General features: G+C 52.3%; 1 protein-coding gene across 2 annotated transcripts; it reads right to left on the bottom strand.

Moving 5' to 3' along the window:
* Nucleotides 1-3,485: 3,485 nt before the first annotated feature.
* Nucleotides 3,486-13,216, bottom strand: LOC123346023 (early activation antigen CD69-like). 2 transcript variants are annotated; one of them, XM_044983217.1, is made up of 6 exons: nucleotides 13,153-13,216; nucleotides 9,256-9,418; nucleotides 7,288-7,395; nucleotides 5,744-5,928; nucleotides 4,037-4,140; nucleotides 3,486-3,814 (listed from the first exon to the last, which is right to left on the bottom strand). In XM_044983217.1, the coding sequence occupies exons 2-6, from the start codon at nucleotides 9,413-9,415 to the stop codon at nucleotides 3,694-3,696; spliced, it is 678 nt and encodes a 225-aa protein (XP_044839152.1). In that variant the 5' UTR covers nucleotides 9,416-9,418; nucleotides 13,153-13,216; the 3' UTR covers nucleotides 3,486-3,693. The 2 variants fall into 2 exon arrangements, with proteins under 2 accessions (XP_044839152.1, XP_044839151.1); XM_044983216.1 differs by lacking the exon at nucleotides 13,153-13,216 and having other exon boundaries at nucleotides 9,256-9,520.
* Between the last annotated feature and the right edge of the window lie 3,478 nt (nucleotides 13,217-16,694).

The following is a 16,694-nucleotide window of genomic DNA, read 5'->3' as shown; positions in this document are numbered from 1 at the left end:
CTTTTCAATGGTGCTGCAAGCACTGGTGGATCACAAACATCCACGTGGGATGGCCAGGGAGGGTTCATGACGCTCGCGTATTCAGAAGCACTACTCTGATTAAACGGCTGCAGCAAGGGAATTACTTCCCAGACCAGAAAATAACAGTTGGGGATGTTGAAATGCCTGTCGTTATCCTGGGGGACCCAGCCTACCCCTTGATGCCATGGCTCATGAAGCCATACACAGGCAGCCTGGACAGTGGTCAGGATCTGTTCAATTACAGGCTGAGCAAGTGCAGAATGGTGGTGGAATGTGCATTTGGCCGTTTAAAGGTGCGCTAGCGCACATTACTGACTCGCTCAGACCTCAGCCAAACCAATGTCCCCTATGTTATTGCTGCTTGCTGTATTCTCCACAATCTCTGTGAGAGTAAGGGGGAGACCTTTATGGCGGGGTGGGAGGCTGAGGCAAATCACCTGGCCGCTGATTACGCGCAGCCAGACACCAGGGAGATTAGAAGAGCACACCAGGAAGCGGTGCGCATCAGAGAAGCTTTGAAAACGAGCTTCATCAATGGCCAGGGTACAGTGTGACTGCTGTGTTTGTTGATGAACACCCAACCCCCTTGATTGACTCATTCCCTGTAAGCAACTCACCCTCCCCCTTCGAGTACAGCTTACTTATGCAAATAAAGTCCCTCTCGTTTAAAAATCATGAATTCTTTATTAATTCATTATAAAAAGAGGGAGAGAAGTAAGGGTGTGGTTTGGGAGGAGGATAAGAGGGATGGAGAAGGCCATTAAAAAAAATTTCACATTAACGACAGCCTTCTCGTTGGGCTGTCCATGGGGGTGGAGTGGGCGGGTGCACGGAGCCTCCCCCCACGCGTTCTTACACGTCTGGGTGAGGAGGATGTGGAACATGGTGAGGGTTGAGGGTGGTTACACAGGGGCTGCAGCGGCACTCTGTGATCCTGCTGCCGTTCCTGAAGCTCCACCAGACGCCGAAGCATGTCAGTTTGATCACGCAGCAGCCCCAGAGTTGCATCCCGCCACCGCTGATTTTCCTGCCGGTCTTCCTGCCGCCACCTCTCATCTCGGATGTCTCTCCTGTCCTCACGTTCACTGGCATCTTTCCTGTAATTTGATACCACGTCCTTCCACTCATTCAGATGAGCTCTTTCATTGCGTGTAACTTCCATAATATCCGAGAACATTTCATCTCTCGTCTTCTTTTTCCTCCGCCTTATCTGTGCTAGCCTTTGGGATGGAGGAGGGATGCTTGAAAAACTTGCAGCTGCATGAGGGAGAGAAATATTTTAAAAGATACATTTTACAGAACAATGGTTATACTCTTTCACAGTGAACAGCACTATTCACCTAGCACATGTGATTTCCCTACAAGGTCGCATTTTTCATCTTAATAGTGAGTGCCTGCAGCTCTGTAGTTACAGATCTCACAGACACAGGTCCAGGCATCAGAATTCAGCTTGCATGCGGCCATGGTAAGCCACTGTCTTTCGGCTTCTGCAGTGATTGACCCCTCCCCCCCAACGCATGGCTAATACCACGCTAGCTCCCTGCTAATCAACACCCTTCCCACCCCCCCACCCACTGCGTGGCTGGTAGCTTGGGGAAGCCCCGCTGACCAAACACAAAAAAGATCATCGGCATTTCATTCCTCCCCTCCCCCCACTTGGCTACGTGGAGGAAAGGATTTTTTTTTAAGCTGCTGCAGTCCACGAACCCAGTAGGAAAATGGCCATCCCACTTACTTAAATTCCTGATTTTTAACCAGGTTATCCTGAACGATATCACTTTGCTGAGGATAACACAGCGAGATAAAGAAGGGATGCTTCTTGAATGCCAGCAATCACCGGGACCATACGCTGCTATGCTTTGCCATGCAATGATACCTGATTACTTGCTACATGCATGGCGTGGTAAAGTGTCCTACCATGGTGGGCGGAACAAGGCTGCCTTGCCCAGAAACCTTCTGCAAAGGCTTCTGGAGTACCTACAGGAGCGCTTCATCGAGATGTCCCTGGAGGATTTCCTCTCAATCCCCGGACATGTTAACAAACTTTTCTAAGTAACTATACTGTCTGCGAATGCATCCCAAGTCCTCAGGGCAAATCAATCATTAAAAAACGCTTGCTTAAAAAACAATGTTGGCTATTTACAAAGGTACACTCACCAGAGGTCCCTTCCATGGCGTCATTGTCTGGGATAGTTGCTTGGGAAGGCTGGGAGGAGGGTAATTCCGTCAGGGTGATAAAAAGCTCCTGGCTGCTGGGGCTCACGGAGTGCTGTGTGCTCTCTGCTAGGTCGTCCTCCTCTTCTTCATCTTTCCCGTCTGCATAATCCTCAGCCATGGCAGAGATTACAACCCCCACCTCGGAATCCACGGTCAGGGGTGGGGTACTTGTGGCGCAGCCCCCTAAAATTGCATGTAACTCAGCATAGAAGCGGCATGTTTTTCGACCTGCCCCGGACCTTCCGTTTGCTTCTTTGGTTTTCTGGTAGGCTTGTCTGAGCTCCTTAACTTTCACTCTGCACTGCACTGAGTCCCTGCTGTGGCCTTTATCCATCATAGCCTTAGAAATTCTTTCAAATACTTTTTCATTTCATCTTTTGGAACGCAGTTCTGTTAGCACTGAATCCTCTCCCCATATAGCGATCAGATCCAGTACCTCCCGTGCAGTCCATGCTGGGGCTCTTTTTCGATTCTCAGGAGACTGCATTGTTACCTGTGCTGATGAGCTGTGCATGGTCACCTGTGCTGATGAGCTGTGCACGCTGGGGAAGCAGGAAATATTCAAAAGTTCGCGGGGCTTTTCCTGTCTACCTGGCCAGTGCATCCGAGTTCAGATTGCTGTCCAGAGCGGTCACTGGTGCACTGTGGGATACCGCCCGGAGGCCAATACCGTCGATTTGCAGCCACACTAACCCTATTCCGATATGTTAATCCCGATACTAGCGTTACTCCTCTCGTTAGGGAGGAGTACAGAAACCGATTTAAAGAGCCATTAAAATCGATATAAGGTGCCTCCTAGTGTGGACGGGTGTGGCGTTAAATCGGTTTTACGCTTTAAGTGTAGACCAGGCTTGAGACTGTTCGCTGCAATCCTCAGGGGGATCCCGTTACTCCAACAGTCCTTCTCGCTGGTCACACGCTCCCAGAGGTTAACTGCCTCCTGAAACTATCCCTCTCTGAGCCTTCAGCACGCCTGGTCCTCATTATCCCTCCTTTGTTTTACTGCTCCCCAATCACTTACTGCAAGAAGTGGTGGAGTGCAGTGCTGGAGGAAGGAGGGCACAAGAGACATAACAGGCAGGCAGGAGAAAAGGTGAGAGCATGTGCCCAGGCCATCAGTTGCTAGGAGACAGAGTGCCAACCATTTAGGTGCACTGGCCCTTTGCTCTGTAGCAATCACATACCCTGATCCACCACCTAGATATTAAGAACTGCAGAGGGGACACTGAGGCACCAACACCGTATTCAGAGCAAACATTAAGAACATTCCCAGTTCGTCACAGTAAGGTATTACAGAAGCTGTTTGGTTACTGGCTTGGTGAAATCTAATTATGGAATAAACCACCAGTTTGGGGGATTGTCTGCCCTATTCTTTGCAGTGAACATCTTCCGTGCTGCTTGGGCCAGCCCCATTGAAAGGACAAGGCCCGACTCATCCAGGGTCAGCCACTTTGCTCAGCCTGCTGGTTTCTCTGCTGCTTTGCTGCAGATCCAGTGTGCGTCCCTGGAGCAGCCTGAACTGGCAATATCACCACTGTTCACAAAAGCACATTTTTCTCCTCCCACTATTTTAAACCTGCAAACAAATAATAATAAAACTATTAGAGCAGCTCAAACTAACAACAAAAATCTGGCCCCGAGCAATTTGCCCAAAGGTCACAGAGCAAGTCTGGGGTAGAACCATGAATTGAACCAGATTTCCCAAGTCACAACCCAGGGCCATAACCACAAGGCCAGTCTTCCATTTCACATGTGAGCTGCATCATTCACTGAGTTAACAGAACTAAAAGAGACTCACCAGTTGTTGAATTTGGTACCATTGACCCATTTCCAGGGCTGGTTTGGTTCCCTCCACAGGCCGATCCAATAGTCAGTGAGGCCTTTATAGCGCAGCATGAAATTCTTTGTTAAAAAAAAAAAAAAAAAGTAAATATGCATCACACGCCATTTCAGCTGTGCCCTGGATTCTCTGAGCTACTACACAGGGTGCTGGGCAGGTGGTCCAGGCTGGGAATTCTACCCCAAGAAATGACAATCAAGACAAAAACAAACAAATCTACATTTGTAAATTGCACTTTCACAATAAAGAGATTGCACTATAGTGCTTGTATGAGATTAATTGAAAAATACTACTTATCTTTCTTCTTTACAGAGCAAATATTTGCAATAAAAAATACTACAAAGGGAGCACTGTACACTTTGTATTCTGTGTTGTAACTGAAATCAATATATTTGAAAATGTAGAAAAACATCCACAACTATTTATAATGAATTTAAATTGTTATTTAATTAACAGTGCAATTAAAACTGTGATTATTCATGGCTTTTTTTAATTTCGTGATTAATGCATTTTTCAATCTTTTGATAGCCTTAGGATTTCTCCTTTTATTTCTTCTGTTGCCCTGTATGTATGTAATACATGAATGGCTGGGTATACATTCATGTATTCTGCTGGAAGTGACTTTACATGCAGGTGGCTGTGAATGAGCAGAGCCTGCAGGGAATTGCTGATCACCAACAAAGCTGTGTAAAAAACATCTCAGGCTGCAGAGCTAAGGGGACACAGCAGTCCCAATTGCACCCTGGGGAATATCACAGTTTCCCTATTGGCCAAGTCAGCACTGTGCATCCTGGGAGATGTAGTCCAGCCAGGGATCCCAGCACACAGAGAAGAGGGGCATTAGTCACATAAATTACAGTTGCCATGAAGAACCACGGAGGACACACAATGTTTTGGTTTGACAAACCAAGCTATTTTAATCTGTGATTGTCAAGAAATTGATTTGATCAAATGTCAAAACCAGATATTTTCAGAGATTTCTGTAACTGAATGGAAAGTTAAAAGTTAAGTTATTTCAGCTTCTTGCCCTGATTCTGATATTTTGTTTTTATCCTGAATTTTTCATAGGCTGGAAAATCTGATTTTCAGCCAGCTCTGATATTTAGCAGCCATCTGGCTCTGCTTCTCAGCTGCATTCCAAGTCTTTAACATTCCCACATTCTTACCAAAGCCTGTGATTTTACTGAGAGTCTCATGCTGTTTGGTGCTTTTCTTAACACCCCAGCTCCTGGAGTCAGGGGATTACAAGTTTCTAAACCCCATGGATGCAGAGGAAAACATCAATGTCACCCTCCTAAAAGCTTCAACACAACAAAAAAACCCCTAAAAGCTGTTATTTTAAAATCAATTTCATGATTTGGGGAGTTCTGACTGCCGATTTTTTAAATGCCTGGGTTGGCAATGCTGCTTCAGCCACATAAAAGGGGCTGGAAAAACAACTGGATTCCTCCACTGGGAATTCCCTGGGAGCTGAGGGCATTTTAGCTCCACACCGCTCTGACACAGAGTCTCAATGTACAGGCAGGATGAAGAGTGGCTGGAGCATTCTGCACTGATGGTGGGAAGTTTCCATAAATTTAAATACCATCTGGGGCCCCAGGACAAGCCCAGCATAAAGCCGCCTTTGCCACCCCCACCCTGTGCAGCCCAGAATCTGGGTCTCACCATTTCCTGCTGGGTGTCAATCGCCACCAGGGAGGCACCGAGGGAAGAGCAGTGGCTCTGGCTGTGGGTCCAGTTCCCTTCAGTCTCTGAGAAATAGTAACACTTCTCCAGGTACCCGACCCAGCTGTCTGGGCAGGCAGCCACTGGGCAGGCAGCACCAGCTGGACACGGCTCAGATGCCTTTGCTGGAGATGAGAAAGTAACAGGGTGAGAGATTTGCCCGTCATCCTCTGTAGCCACGACAACAAGCCCCAGTGACACCACACCGTGGAACCCTGCACCCCCTCCACACCATGGGAAGCTGAGTTTGTGCCTAGACACGTTCCCTTTTACAACAGGGAGAGGCCAGCGCCACCCACCAGCTCCCCACAGCGACACGAGCTGTGAATTTGGGAGCCATGTTTCCAGCCCTGGGCTCCTTTGCTGCTGCCTGAGTTTTTCCCCCTGCAGTTACCTGCCATTGAGACACCTGACTGAACCTGCACATCAGACACATTGACAACTGACTGGCCAGGCTGGTCTATGGGTGGAGCAATACCAGGGCAGTGTGCTCTGGGCACAAAACTGTGCTCAAATAATTATAAACAACCACTAGGTGGCGCTGTTACCCCCTGCACCTACAGGTGAGATGCTAGGTATAGAATAGGAACACCTTGGATGATGTAACCAGCCACCAGATGGCGCCATCTCAGTTTGAATATACCAGAGGAGGGGGACAGACCCTCTGGAGCCATTCACTGAGGAGGAGCAGGGGGTCTTTCAGGGCCGGTTGGATCCTGGTTCCCGTGAAGCCGGCCAGCTCTGCAAGAGACTGGACTTGCAGGGGGGAAGTAGCTTTATTAGACAGAAAGGGTCACTGTAGACCCAGGTTCATATTTTGTGATTTTGTTTTGGGTTGTTAACATTTGTTCCCATCTCGCTCTGTCATTTCTAACCAAATCTTTATTCTTTCCTGAACAAACATCCTCTTGTTTATTAGCCGCGCTCACAAGGGCTGGGTGTGATACAGGAGCGACGGTTTATGGTAAAACTGGTAAATGGGGGCATGATGCACCTTTAGGGGCAGCAGATCTGGGATTTCTGTGAGGACCCAGTGTCAGGGCTGGATGTCACAGGGCAGCGCTGCAAAGGGACGCAGGGACTGGGGTGCAGCTATTGTTACCTGCAGGGCAAAGCCAGGGCTGGCCTAGCCGGGAGGAGAGGGCTTGTGAGGCTGAAAGGCTGGTGGGGTCAGGGAGCCGACAGCCAGCCAGGTACAGGTACAGATCCCTCCTGCTGGGTGAAGGGGAGGTAACACGGTGACTCACAGCCCTGGGTAACCAGGTGTGTTTGGGTGACATGGCAGAGTGAGTCAACAGCCAATAGGAGCTGGACATTGGAGGAGTGGGAGACCCCACAGAAGTGCCACGGGCTCAGCAGAGTCTGATGTGACAGTTGAAGCAGGGGTGGGCTTTGGGGGGGAGAAGTTGGGGGGGGGGAATTGTGACATTTCCAGCACAGAGTGTAAGGTGCAGAGACGCGGTCAGTGCGGGCTCCACACTCACCTGTCAGGGTGATGAGGAGGATGAGGATGGTGATGATCAGTACGAGATTGAGAACCAGGCTCTGAACTGCCCAGCGATGTGCCCATGGTTTCAACCCAGACAGCAAACCTGTAATAGAAACAGCCATTAATGCTCACACTTCTGCTATGGCTGGGAAGGCGGCGCCCTACACTGATTAACTGCATCATGAGTCAACAGTGTAATGCTGTTGCAAAAAAAAAAAAAAAAAAAAAAAAAAAAAAAAAAAAAAGCAAACATCATTCTGGGATGTATTAGCAGGAGTGTTGTAAGCAAGACACGAGAAGTAATTCTTCCGCTCTACTCCACGCTGATTAGACCTCAATTGGAGTATTGTGTCCAGTTCTGGGTGCCACATTTCAGGAAGAATGTGGACAAATTGGAGAAAGTCCAGAGAAGAGCAACAAAACGATTAAAGGTCTAGAAACCATGATCTATGTGGGAAGATTGAAAAATTGGATTTGTTTAGTCTGGAGAAGAGAAGACTTGGGGGGAGGGATAGCTCAGTGGTTTGAGCATTGGCCTACTAAACCCAGGGTTGTGAGCTCAATCCTTGAGGGGTCTGCTTAGGGAGTCTGAGGCAAAAAAATCTGTCTGGGGATTAGTCCTGCTTTGAGCAAGGGGGTTGGACTAGGTGACCTCCTGAGATCCCTTCCAACCCTGATATTCCATAACTGAGGAGGACATGATAACAGTTTAAGTACATAAAAGGTTGTTACAAGGAGGGAGAAAAATTGTTCCTCTTAATCTCTGGGGATAGGACAAGAAGCAATGGGCTTAAATTGCAGCAAGGGAGGTTTAGGCTGGAGATTAGGAAAAAATTCCTAACTGTCAATGTGGTGAAGCACTGGAATAAATTGCCACTCTTCATCATTCAGAATTTTTAAGAGCAGGTTGGACAAACACCTGTCAGGGATGGTCTAGATGATACTTAGTCCTGCCATGAGGGCAGCGAACTGGACTAGATGACCTCCTGAGGTCCCTTCCAGTTCTATAATTCTAACAGCTGGAGCTGGTTTAAAAACAGAGAGAGACATTTAGAGTGAATGAAGTAAAATTTTTCATTCCAACTGTGGGGAAAAATCCTTTCAACTTTTCTGAAGAAAGAAAAATAAAAAAAATAAAATTAGGGTTTCAATTTGAGGTGTTCAGAGATTTCCCCGGCCTCTTGAAAATGTTTCCAGTGAAAGTATTTATTTAAAAAGGGAGAGAATGGGGGAGGAGACACCAACATTTTAATAAAAAATTGATTCATCTCTTATTTTCAAACACAATCCCCCCCCACCCTCCAAAAAAGCCTTGTTCATCTGGAATGCAGATTGGTATTGTTTCCATTTGAAACCCTGAAAACTTCTGAACAAAAAAATTGTGGGGAAAAAAAATCTGTCTTGTTGAAAAAAAGCATTTTCCACCCAGAAGGCGTTGCTGGAAAGTTGACCAGCCTGTCTAGCGCTGACAGAGGAAGTGGGGTGAATACGCAGGGATTGAAGCAAGGACCTCTGGGTCTAAAGACACAGTGCAGTAGTACATTGAAGGCTGTGGCTGACTTGTGTCTTTTACACGGACCAGCCACTAGAGGGAGCTAAAGGCCCTCATGAGTTAAAGCAGGGGTTGGCAACCTTTCAAAAGTGTTGTACCGAGTCTTCATTTATTCACTCCAATTTAAGGTTTCGCGTGCCAGTAACACATTTTAACCTTTTTAGAAGGTCTCTTTCTATAAGTCAATAATATATAACTAAACTATTGGTGTATGTTTAAAAACCTTATTTAATGTTTAAGAAGCTTCATTTAAAATTAAATTAAAATGCAGAGTCCTCCGGACCGGTGGCTAGGATCTGGGTAGTGTGAGTGCCACTGAAAAATCAGCTCATGTGCCGCCTTCGGCACCCATGCCATAGGTTGCCTACCCCTGAGTTAAAGTGTAAGAAGATCCCAAAGAGGCAGCTGTACCTGTAGAACCAATTGTGCTGCTCTTTCCACCCAGGGGGGGGATGGTCACGTGAGTTGTTCCGTTTTGTTTCATTTGGGTTTCCTGGGAACCCAGGAGTGTCTCTGTCTTCTCAGCAGGATACGACCTGTTCTCCATCGGTGCTCTCTCTGAAAATGTCATGAGCTCCAAAACAGGACACATTCACCTCAATCACCTTTCTGCAGCCAGTGGTAACTAAGGCCATAGGCGCCAACTTTTGCAGGGGCTGGTGGGTGCTCAGCCTCACCCCTGCCCAGCCCATTCCCCAAAGTCCCTCCCCCATCACCGCCCCCTCCCTGCCCCTATGGGACTTCTTCCCCAAATCTCAGCCCCGCCTCTTCCCCAATCGCACCGCATTCCCTCTCCTCCCCCTTCCAATGCTTGCCACTGCAAACCAGCTGTTTCATGGCAGGAAGCGCTAGGAGGGAGGGGGGAGAAGAGGGGCGAGGAGTGCTTGGGGGAGGAGGCGGAGTAGAGGTGAGCTGGAGTGTGGGGGCGGGGAGCTGCCAGTGGGTGCTCCAGCCCTGGAGCACCCACGCAGTTGGCGTCTCTGACTAAGGCCTGTTCACAGTGGGTCTGGCGGTGCTGGCAGAGCCCTTCTTCAGGACAGATTCAAAGCAGCTCACTCAATTACAGCTCAGGAGCGGTTTGGCTACGTGGGGTGATCAGGAAAAACTCCTGTCAAATATAATTTGATGGTGAGTTTTGTCCGAATACCCCGACCAGCCAGGTTGGGTCTGAGCTGTGTTCGAATGAACTGTTTCAAAGGTATCCTTGGCCCTGCTTTGATCCCCAGGGTCAACTAGGCCTTAGCAGGTGCTGCCCAAATCGACTCCAGGTCGGTGAATCATCCTTGTTCTGTTTCTTTTCACTGACGTCCCGTCCCGTGGGGTCTGGGTTCGAGGCTTTGCCTGTGGAGAGAATCGTCAGGTTACTCGGGCTGGCTCCTGTTGGTGTTTATCTGCCCAGCCACAGCCCTGCACAGCAGGGTGGTTATAGCCGACAGTGCTAGGACGGCCCTGGTTTCTCTACAGGGATTTTCATCTGAAGGATCCCAAAGCACTTGACAAACCCATGGATGCAGGTGCTGGACTGGGGTCAGTTCCATGCAGAGAGAATGGGGCCAGATCCCCGGCTGATGTGAACTGGGGCAGCTCCATTGAAATCACTGACCCCAGATCCCCAGCTGGTGAAATGAGCCATCGCTCCACTGCGGCCAATAGGGCCAGACCCCCAGCTCTGATTGGTGATATCTGTTATACAGTTGTTACAGCCACACCTGAATTGGCAGGAATGAATTTGCTTCCCCTTATGCTGATAGTTCACAAGACGTCGTTATGGTTTCATTGGAGAGCCTGGAATTTTGCATGGGGGGCAGTTCCCTCTCTCTGCCCTTGGGGGAGCCCCATGAAGTCCCTGCACCCCAGGCAGCACGGAGACTGGGAGAGCAGCAGACAGATTCCCAGCTGAGCCCTGTGACAGCAGCAGAGCTGCCAGCTGAGCAGATCTGAAGGGAGCGACTCCAACAGCAGCCAGCACCAGCTGCTTCAGCGGGAGGGGTAGGACACCCCTGTACCGGACAGAGATGGAATAACCTGCCCCAGGGACAGATTCCTCCCTCACCCCCATTGCTTAGAAGCTGGGGCTTGTACCTTGCCACAGGCGAGTTTAGAGCCCTTCCCATTGCAGGTTATTTTGTAATATTAACAGTTATAACTCGGGATGGTCCCATGATCCTTATAAACACCAAGAGCTTGCCAGGATTTAGAAAAGAAGATTGACCAATAAGATCTTGTGGCAGTGAGTTCCACAGGCCGGCTGTTCCTTGCATAGAAAGGTTCCCTTTGATCAGATTGGAATTTGCTGCCTTTTCCTGGCAGAGGGGGAAATGGTTCAGATCCAGCTTTTGGGGGAACAGAACGAGAGCTGATGCAAAACAGACTGGACAGCATCTGCCCCCTAGTGGAAATGAAATGTCATTTCAATCAGTTTGGCAATAAATGAACAGCTACATCAACGAACCAATAAAATGCAGCTAAACCAACAGCCCCCTCCCTTCACAGCTCCTCTCGGGTATTAGCAGAGCCGTGGGGTAATGGGGGAGGGGGGTAACGGCTACCTCGGCCAGCCGGGAATTATCCAATAGTCCCATTGTGTATCACAAAATGCTACAAGGGCAGGAATCCGGGAGACAGAAAATGCAGCAGTTTCCCCGGTAAGAGTCTCCTGTGCACATACAGAGATTCGGATTCTCCCCTGCCCGGCACCTTGTAACATCTCGGCCACCTGCCACCAGATTAGAATCTCCTCTCACTGGTATCCACTGGCCTCATCGCCAACCCATTGGTAACTACACCTGGCCTGGGATGGTGCCAGCGAATCACTAAGGGTCGGTCTACACTGCATTGTAAACCCAGTTCTGTGGGACCCAGGTTTGTGGGCACTTGCGTCTGAGCCCACACGCGTGAGCATCCACACTGCACTGCAAACCTGGGCTTACAATTGCTGCCCTGGGTCTCCCAACCGCACTAATGGTCCCCACTACACTGCACAGACCTTCTGATAGGTCTGCAGCTCGAGCTGCGTCCACACTACAAAAGGACAGGGCTCAGATCGGAGTCACACCAGGACACAGGCTCAGACCCACATCCCAGCAGAGTCCTAGGACCTGGGTCCTGAGTGCTCACTGACGGGAGTCAGATTGATCTGTGTGTGGACGAAAAGGGGTTTGGTCTCAAACCTGGGCTCCCTGTGCAGTGTAGACGAGTCGCTTTCTTCCACAGGTCAGCAAGAACCAGGCAGAGGAAGGACGCAGCATCCTGCTTAGATTTTGGTCTCTGGCCCTGCAGAGCTTTTGCCTAGAGCTGCCCCCGACCCCTCCTGCGTCGCTTCCCCCTGCACAATGAAAGGAGCAGCCCCTCCCCTCACAGACCCCATCTGCCCCGGAGGCATATGTCCCGGCTGCTCACAGGGTCCAGGCTCTACAGACCCTGGTGAATTTCATTTGCAAACCACATCACAGACGAACCCAGCGAACACACCCCCCGGCTGGAGCAGCAGGTTAATAATCGGTAACTCGAGTCCAGCCGGTGCAAGTGCCACCCGCTCCCCAGTGTCTGTATCTGTCCGGCCGGGAGAGACGCAGCAGCTGCTGCCCGGGGGCGGCAGGAGGGACTCACCCGCCGGGACAGGCAGCGCCGGACCAACGGAGCAGGAGCCGGAGAGTGAATCCGGCAGCTCCGGGCACCAGGCGGCCCCAGCAAAGGCACCAAACGGAGCCGGCACCAGGGTCTGACCCAGGGCAAACCCCGCGGGCTCTGCAGTGGGTGCAGAGATCAGACCCCACCTGGCTTTGCAGGGCGGGCACATCCCGGGCAGCCAGTGCTGCCCGGGGGTGTCACCCAGGGGCGGCTCTAGCGTTTTGGCCGCCCCAAGAAGTCATGCGCGGGAGGCGCCCCGGAGCCGCGGGAGCAGCGGACCTCCCGCAGGCATGACTGCGGAGAGTCCGCTGGTCCCGCGTGGCTCGGCTGGACCCCCCGCGGCTGCGGACGGTTCGCGGACGCGGGGGCTCCGCTTGAGCTGCCGCAGTCATGCCTGCGGCAGGTCCGGTCATCCGCTTGCTCAGCCTGCCGCCCCCTAGATTTGGCCGCCCTAGGCACCAGCTTGTTTTGCTGGTGCCTAGAGCCGCCCCTGGTGTCACCGCCCCTGTCCCCAGCGCCCCCCGCAGCCAGCCCCGCACAGACCCGCGGGCAAATGAGCCGGGAGCGAAACCGGATCCGCGGGGACCAAGCCGGGGAGCCAGGACGGAGCCAGCCCGGTGCCCAGGGCAGCTTCCCAGGCAGACACCCACCCCCCCCCGCCCGCAGCTCCCTGCTCACCTGGGCAGCAGCTCCCGGCAGGGCTCGGCGAGGAAAGGGTTAACTCCGGCCCGGCGGGTTTGCGGGGCTGGAACATCTGGCGTTATAATACCGTAGTTCGACTTTTATATATTCAGTTTGCGCTAAATATACCCTTGTTAATAATTAGCTCTTATCAGGCAAACAGAAAGAAGGAGGAAACTGGGGAGGTTCCCAGCTAAAGCAAACCCTTTGCCAAGCTCCGCCCCGCCCCGCCCGGGATCCCAGCCAGGTGGCAGGAAGCCAAACCCCGCCCCCCCAAACCAAACCAAACCAAACAAAAAAACAGCAAACAGACTCCGACGCCAGTTGCAGTCTCCTCAGTCAGGGCTCACAACTTCCTAACCGCTCAAACCCACCCTCCCTTCCCTGAGCCCCCCCCCCCCCCGCCCTTCTCGTTCACTCTCCCCCACCCCCACTCACTTCCCCGGGGCTGGGGCTTGGAGTGGGGGATGCGAAGGCTTCTGCTGGCGATACAGGCTCTGGGTGGGGCCAGAAGTGAGGGGTTCAGAGGGGCTTGGGGTGCAGGGCATGTGTGTGAGGGCTGGGGATGAGGAGTGCAGAAGGGGGCTCGGGGCTAAGGCAGGGGGTGGGGGCATGGAGTACGGGCTCCAGGTGGGAGTTTGGGTGTGGGAGGGGACTCTGGGCTGGGGCAGGGGGTTGGGGTGCAGGAGGGGTTTGGGGGTTTCAGTGGCGCTTACCACAGCTCCCAGGAAGCGGTCACAAGGTCCCTGCAGCCCCTAGACGCATGGGTGGCCATGGAGGCTCCATGCGCTGCTCTCATGCCTGCAGGCACCACCCCCACACCTCCTATTGGTCACAGTTCCCACCTAATGGGAGCTGCAGAGCCGGCACTCAGGTGGGAGCAGTGTTTAGAGCCTCCCTGCACCTAGGGCAGGGGAGGGCAAATTACGACCTAAGGGCTGGATCCGTCCCATCAGGGCTTTCAATCCGGCCCATGGGATTGCCAGCCCCGTGGCACAGTGGGGCTAAGGCGGGGTCCCCGCCTGCCCTGGCCCCAGGGCATTCCTGGAAATGGCCGGCACCACATCCCTGGGGCCCCTGGGGGAAGGGAGCAGAGAGCTTCGTGCGCTGCCCTCACTTGCAGACATGAACACACACACCCACACCCAGCTCCCATTGGTCAGGAATGGGGAAACGTGGCCAGTGGGAGCTTTGGGGATGGTATCTGCCAGGGAGGGCAGCACGTGGCAGAGCCACCTGCCCCACCTCACCCGCAAGGGCCACTGCTGAACATGCTGGCCACTTCCGGGAGCCAGGGCAGGCAGGGAGCCTGCCTTAGCCCCACTGCACGCTGCTGCCACCCTGGAGACGCTTGAGGTAAGCAGCACCGGGCCGGAGCCCACACCCCAACCCCCTGCCCTGAGCCCCTTCCTGCACACCACATTCCCTCCCACACCCCGCACTCCCTCCCGCACTCCAATCCCCTGCCCTGAGCCCCTTCCTGCACACCACATTCCCTCCCACACCCCGCACTCCCTCCCGCACTCCAATCCCCTGCCCCAGCCCTGCATTCATGGCCCTGCATGCAATTTCCCCACTCAGATGTGGCCCTTCGGCCAAAAATTTTGCCCACCCCGGCCTAGACACTGCAGGAACCCAGCGGACGGTTCCAGGAGCCACGCGGAGCTAGGACAGGTAGGCAGTCTGCCTTAGCCCCAGGCCGCCACTGCACCACCAACTGGACTTTTAACGGCTCAGTCTGCAGTGCTGACCAGAGCTGCCAGGGTCTGTTTTCAACCATCAGAGGGGTAGCCATGTTAGTCTGGATCTGTAAAAGCAGCAAAGAATCCTGTGGCACCTTATAGACTAACAGACGTTTGGGAGCATGAGCTTTCGTGGGTGAATACCCACTTCGTCGGATGCAAGACTTGCATCTGACGAAGTGGGTATTCACCCACGAAAGCTCATGCTGAAAAACATCTGTTAGTCTATAAGGTGCCACAGGATTCTTTGCTGTTTTCAACCAGGCATTCCAGTAAAAAATCGGATGCCTGGCAACCCTAGGGTCACTGATGCAGGCAGTTCAGGCAGGGCTAAAAGAGGCTAGTGAGTGAATCTAGTCTCCATGTATAACCCAGCTTAGGGGGCAGATTTCCCAAGGCCTGAAACCTACAGGGCTGCGCTGACCTTGGACCTGCCTTCACTGCAGGGTCCTGCAGTTCTAACCGGACTGGTCGGCTCCCTGGTGTGTGTGGGGCTGTACTGGGATAAGGGGGCTTAGACTGGTACCGAGATTCCCAGGCAGGAAGGGAATTTGCTGTAGTGGTGCAGGGCACCTTTATACCAATATAATCCATCCTGCACACCAGGGACTGCACCAGTGTCATTATTGTGCTAAAAATATTTCCTAGCCCCAGCCACCAGCGTCAGACCAGGATAACTCCTCTAGTGCAGAGCAGCTCTTCAATCACAGCGACTCCCTCCCTGTGTTCGGGGCAGGGGTGGGGGAGAGGAGGGGCAGTTCAAATGATTTTAAATTTAAGGCACCTTTACACTCCCTGAGTGAAATCCTTGGAAGTCTGTGAGAGTTTTCCCTTGACTTCAGTGAAGCCAAGATTTCACCCCCCACACACACCCTGTATTGTGGTGAGCCTGGAACTGGGACATCAGGTGTCCAGAGGGAGGAGGTGAGCGAGGTTGTATGATTTAGATGGAACCTATGGGCCAAAGGGGTTAACTTACCCCAGTCACTGCCCAGCTCTGGACAGTTTCAAACAGGGTCTGGCAGGGCCGGCCCTAGGGCGATTCAACCAATTCCTGGGAATCGGACCCTGCACCCTAGGGGGGGCCCACGCTGTCCTAAAGGAGCTGCCGCTGAAGTCCGGCGGCTGTCTTCGGTGGCAGCTCAGTCACTGCTGCGGAGGAAGGTCCCTCCGTCGTAGTGCCACCAAAGGCACCAGCAGCCGATTGAGCTGCCACAGAAGTCCCGGCATTGGCGGCGGCGGTGGCAGCTCAATCGTTGCCGCTGTCTTCGGCAACACAGCGATTGAGCTGCCGCTGAAGACAGCGGCGGGACTTCAGCGGCAGCCACTTCAAATCGGGCCCCGCGGTGCCTAAAGCTGGCCCTGAGGTCTGGGGTTTGGTACAGGGAGACCTCAGCCTGCTCAGCCTCATGGCAACCCCCACTCCAAACCCTCCCGGCCTTTTATTAATGGTAAAGACAAAGAAGGAAAAACTGTCCAAGACTTTGGAATGTAAAGTAGCAACTCTAGTCAGTCTCTATGGTAACAACTCTGCTTGTTCCCTTTCACTGGAGAGAGTTTTAATAAGGGAGCCCCTCCCCCTGGTCTGACAGCCCCTTGGATGGTATCACAGACGGCGATAACTGTCCTTTTGGGGAAGAGAGAAGTCAGTTGAGATGGGCTGGAGCTGCTGTTGAAGTCTGATCCTGTTTCATCCCGGGTGGTGCCGATGCCATGCGGGTCCCTCTCTCTGGCCTTCTCTGGTCAGGGCAGGACATCTCCGAAGAAGGGCACAGAAGGTCGGGGGTCCCAGGAGAC

Source organism: Mauremys mutica, chromosome 12, assembly GCF_020497125.1.
Source record: "Mauremys mutica isolate MM-2020 ecotype Southern chromosome 12, ASM2049712v1, whole genome shotgun sequence".
NCBI lineage: Eukaryota > Metazoa > Chordata > Testudines > Geoemydidae > Mauremys > Mauremys mutica.
The sequence above is the reverse complement of the archived record's forward strand: the minus strand, read 5'-3'. Positions and strand labels throughout refer to the sequence as shown.